The sequence below is a fragment of the Mus caroli genome, chromosome 9 (genome assembly GCF_900094665.2).
Source record: "Mus caroli chromosome 9, CAROLI_EIJ_v1.1, whole genome shotgun sequence".
NCBI classification, from domain to species: Eukaryota; Metazoa; Chordata; class Mammalia; order Rodentia; family Muridae; genus Mus; species Mus caroli.
This window is the reverse complement of record NC_034578.1, coordinates 56,629,971-56,635,386: the sequence shown is the minus strand read 5'-3', so window position 1 is coordinate 56,635,386 and position 5,416 is coordinate 56,629,971. Positions and strand designations below refer to the sequence as shown.

Sequence of the window (5,416 nt, the reverse complement as noted above, 5' to 3'; positions counted from 1 at the left end):
CACACACACACACACACACACACACACACACACACACTCAGGGGCATGTGCATCTACATACTTATACGATACATAACACAAACAAGTGATGGAAATTTGGACCTGGGAATAATAAATATACCGGTAGTCTGTGAGTAGATTTCGAATAAGGAAAGCAAGGTGAAGGTCCTAGTTTTCTTCCTGTCCCATTTGCTGATTGTTTTTCAAACTTGTCCAGTTGTCATTAAAATGCTAGAATCTTTCTGGAGTTTATTTTACTACCATTTAATTGCGATTCTTTTAATTGAAATTCCTGTATGTACAAAGAATATGACTATATTTAAAACCTTGGATAAAGCTAAAACATAGTTGAGTATATTCTTTATTATTTTAGCTGGTTGAATTGCTTTATAAGATTGAAATATTCTATTTTCATCTTGTTTTCCCTCGAAATGCTAAGATATTTTAGACTGGGCATAGTGATGCATGCCTTTATTCCCACCACTTGTAAGGCAGAAGCAGGAGAGCACTGTGTCTTCCAGGACATCCAGAAGCACATACTGAGGCCCTGTCTTTAAAAAATAAAACAAAACAGGTATTTCTGAGTTTGGGGTGAGGGACATGATGGGACAGACATTTGAGAAACTTTTTTTTGGCATTTACCATTGATATCTATGAAGTAGTTCACCATTTGCTCTATAGATAGTACTTGGTACACCATTTCCTGATAACGCTGAGGTTTAATTATACTGTATTTAGGAAGCATATGAGCATATAATTTATTGATTTAATTTAAAGAAATAATTCAAAGGTATATGTAGAAAACAAGCTCATCGTATACAATGAAATATGTAGTCATTTCTCTTATAAAGTACTTGAATTAAAGTGATTACTAAATTTTATCTGTATAAAATACAGCCTAGTATTAAAATAGATTATTCTTCACAGGCAACTATAGCATAACTTTTATCCTAAAGTTTTTGTCACAGTTGTGTTAAATTCTAATTGTTTAATAACTTTCCACAGTGCATATTTAAAAAGAAAGTTAAAAAATGAAGAACAAAAAGTCAAAAGTCAACCATATGTGCACTCACCCTCTGTTTGCTATCCTTTAACCATGCCCTCTTTTCTGTCTTGACCAGAATGGGTTTGATCTTTGATTTTAGTTTAGTTACTTGCTTTTCCTTACAGGAAGTCAGGTTTTTGGAGAGCTCTATCTGTGCTATTTGCTGGGCTCTCATCCTTTCTGTTTAAATAATGCAGGTACTTTGATGGAAACCTGGAGAAGCTCTTTGCTGAGTGTCATGTAATTAATCCAAGTAAAAAGTCTCGAACTCGCCAGATGAATACAAGGTCATCAGCACAGGATATGCCTTGTCAGATCTGCTACTTGAACTACCCTAACTCGGTGAGTACCTGGTAGTTTAAGGCTAGCACTATGTAAGAGGGTAAATCAACTTTCATTACTTACACAAAGGACAATTTGGGAACCTGGGAACAATAAATAGACCTGTAACCTATTAGTAGATTTAGAATAAGTAAAGGAAGACAAAGGTCCTAGTTCTCTTCCTGTTCCCATTTGTTTTTCAAATTTGTTTTCCAAGTTATCATTAAAATGCTGGAATCTTTCTGGAGTTTATTTTACTACCATTTGGAGAACTCTGTAATAGGTAGACAGTTTATTATTAACTTTTTAATAGAGATTAAAATAGATTCAAAACTTTAACTTATCCTCAAATATTCAAAATATAAATTATTAGGGTACTTACTTTCAAGACTTCATAAGATATTTTTTATTTATATCTATTCTGACATAGGTTCTTATTTAGACTAGAATAGAACTAAATAATAGGTATTTCTCTTTTTAAAAAAACATTAGTAAGTTTTATTGAGTTACAGTGGTTTACTTTTGCTACATTTAGTGCATTTAATAAATAAGTTTTAGGATTAAATGAAGTTTTCATAGGAAAATATTACCTTATTGGTAACCATAGGAAAATTATATTTGTGGCATAAAGATGTTCAATTGATTAGAATTAAGATATTTTTATAACTACGTTTAACTCTACCATAATTACAGCCATTTTGCTGATAGATTCTGCCTTAATAAACAATTCTTTCTCAAGTATGTTTTAGACTGTGGAGGATTTCTCATTGCTAGTCTTAGACTTTCAGATATAAAGTGTATAAAGGAGTGCATTTGTAAGACGCCAGCTTGGTCAAATGATCACTTTTTCTTTTTTTGTGGGAAGTTTTTTCGTTTTTGTGGTTTGGTTTTGGTTTGGTTTAAGTTTAAGAAAAAGAATGAGCTGGGCGGTGGTGGTGCACGCCTTTAATCCCAACACTTGGGAGGCAGAGGCAGGCGGATTTCTGAGTTCGAGGCCAGCCTGGTCTACAGAGTGAGTTCCAGGACAGCCAACCCTGTCTCAAAAAAAACTAAAAAAGAAAGAAAGAAAGGAAGAAAGAAAAGGAATGGTTAGTGAGCTACTTTGCTAGGGAGAGTGTAGAGCTAACTTTACAAGTTCTCAGGGCCTGGTTGTGGTTCTTAAACTGACTGTTTTCCCTTAGTGCTGACTCAGTAATTATACTTGGGTTGGCGCTTTATTTTCAATGAGTTGACTTTGGATCTTTCAGATCTTTATGGCCTGGGAGCGATCACTTACTTCCTTAAATTACAATCCAGATGTATTTATACAGCCACTGGGACTTTGAAATACATTAAACTCAGGTTTTTAACACCATTTTATTATCTTGCATAGATATATTTTTTTATGCCAGTTATGATATTTACCATGGGGCTCAGCTCTTAAGAGCACTGACTGCTCTTCCTGAGGTCCTGAGTTCAGTTCCCAGCAACTATGTGGTGGTTCACATCATCTAAAATGGGATCTGATGCCCTCTTCTGGTGTGTCTGAAGAGCGACATTCATCAAATCAATCAATCAATCAATCAATCAATCAGTCAATCTTTAAAATTTATTTTACCAGGCCTACAATTTCAAAGGTGTCTGAGGTAGTACTAAGATCTAAATAATTTGTTCCAGTTTATAAATTACTTTTTGAGTCCTGGAGCTAGTTAATAGAAATATCAGTTACATTTTTGGTGCCCGTGCTATTTCCCAAGATTCTTAAGAAAAACATGAAAATCAGAACCAGACATTTGTAGTTTTTTTGTTTGTCTGTTTTGCTTTGTATACAGTGGATGATGGAAAACTTAAGCCATTAATTTAACATTACAGTGACAATTCTAAATTTTAAAGACATAATGGAGAATAAGCATATAGTTTGCCTCGAATGGTAGGCACTTTGAGAGTAAATAAATGATAGTATAGGAACATGGTGAAGGAAGAATTGGTTCTCACCTTCCCTCATAGGGGTTCTGGAGATTGAATTCAGGCTATCAGCCTTGGCAACAAGCACCTTTATCTGTGCTGTCTCCTCAGCTGGATTATTTTTTCTGTTGCTGTGACCTTCATGGAGTATGGACTTATTTTTGTTCATGGGTAGAGGACCCAGTTGATTATAGTAGGAAAGGCATGGTTATGGGAATGGAATGTTAGATATTTGATTGTCTCTACAGTCAGGAGGCAGACAGTGCCGGCTTTCTCCTTTTCACCTTTTATTCCTTGTTAGTCCCCAGACAGACATTTTTCCATGGTTATTTTCTTTGGAATCATCTTCATAAGAAAGCCTTTGGGGTATGTCTCTCCTAGAAATAGTAAATTCAGTTAGGTTGAAAATGAAGATTAATACTCTTTATGAAGTTGACACCACATGGCCACAATACAGCGTGAGTTCTTTCTATTGCTATGACAAAATACCTGAGATAATCAGCCTGAGGAGACACAATTTTATTTGGCTCATGGTTTCAAAGGCTTCAGTTTTTGATCTTTGCCTTAAGTCTGTGTGGAGAACAGACTATGATGCAGTCCGTGGTGCAGTAAAGCTGCTTAACTTGAGGGAGTGGAGCAAAAAGGGAGAGGAAAGGGCAGGAGATGTAGTTTTCCTTTACATAGGGGCATTTTCTATTTACAGTTAATCCGACTAAACTTCCAACTAACTCCTAAAGGTTCTACAACTTCCAGGAGCCTCATGAACTGGGTCGGGGTTTAAGTCTTCAACATACAGGCTTTAGGAGACAAACCACAATAGACACAGTTCATGTATGCATCCATAGGAATTGATAACAAAGGGTGTGATAAGCAAGACAGGAAAATGTAACAGAAATCAAAGAAAGGAAGACAAGGGTGCTAACAACTTCAGAAAAGAACTCAAAAAGTGAATTTGAAGTTAAGGAGTTAGTTTATTGGTAACCTCAAAGAGTTATTTTAATGTTTTGTGGTTAAAAGAACTATGGGTGGAAACTACTGATGTTAATGAACAATATAACCACAACACAATTAGTTATTTTCTCATCATTTCTAGGTCAATATATGCAGATGATTGTTTTTGGTCAGTTTTAGCAGGGTCACCTGAAATCCTTTATGAGGCTTTCCTAATGTTTTGGCATTTCTTTAAGAGATATGTTTATTTGGATTGCTCTGCAAAAACATTTACAATTTCCTTTTATTTATGTAAATGTACCTTTATCTTCCTAGAAAGCAATTTTACCATTATACAGTGAACCTATGAATAGCGGCTTTTAAATAAATTGTGTGTGTGTGTACATTGTTTTTTGAAGGAGGGTTTTTGTTTTGTTATTTTCATTTTCACAGACATGGTCTTATTATTTAGCTCAGGTTGGCCTTAAACTCACACAGATCTTCTGTTTCAGTTTCCTGAGTTACATTACAGACTCATATTAATACACTTGAGTGACATAAATGTTTCTAATATCTTACATTGACACATTGACAATTTCTGATGGAGGAAAGATGAAAAAATTTAAATATATATATTTATTTGATCACAGTTTACCCTCCCCCGAAAGACAATTCTTACTGAACTTTAATAATCTGCTATTTGGATGCGGTGGCACACACCCTTAATCTTAATGCTCAGAAGGCAGAGGCAGGCAGATCTCTTGAGTTTTAGGCTGACCTCTACATAGTGAGTTCCAGGTCTTGTCTCCTCACCTTGCCTCTCCCTCTGCAAAAAAATAAAAAATAAATTAAAATGTGCTTTTGAGCATTACTTGCCATGTATGTAAAATAAAATGTCAGAGAGAAATTAATCTTTTTTTAAATTTTTAATATTTATTATGTATTTTCCTCAATTACATTTCCAATGCTATCCCAAAAGTCCCCCATAACCCCCCCCCCTTCCCTACCCACCCATTCCCATTCTTTTGGCCCTGGCATTCCCCTGTATTGGGGCATATAAAGTATGCAAGTCCAATGGGTCTCTCTTTCCAGTGATGGCCGACTAGGCCATCTTTCGATACATATGCAGCTAGAGACAAGAGCTCCGGGGTACTGGTTAGTTCATCATGTTGTTCC

General features: G+C 35.4%; 1 protein-coding gene across 2 annotated transcripts in view; it reads left to right on the top strand.

The window, feature by feature from the left end:
- Nucleotides 1–5,416, top strand: part of Arih1 (ariadne RBR E3 ubiquitin protein ligase 1) — a 97,075-nt gene that overhangs the window by 45,939 nt on the left and 45,720 nt on the right. For both annotated transcript variants that reach the window (XM_021171586.2, XM_029481142.1), the window contains one exon: nucleotides 1,243–1,387. In XM_021171586.2, coding sequence (XP_021027245.1) covers nucleotides 1,243–1,387 — 145 coding nt within the window. The remainder of the gene's footprint in view (nucleotides 1–1,242; nucleotides 1,388–5,416) is intronic.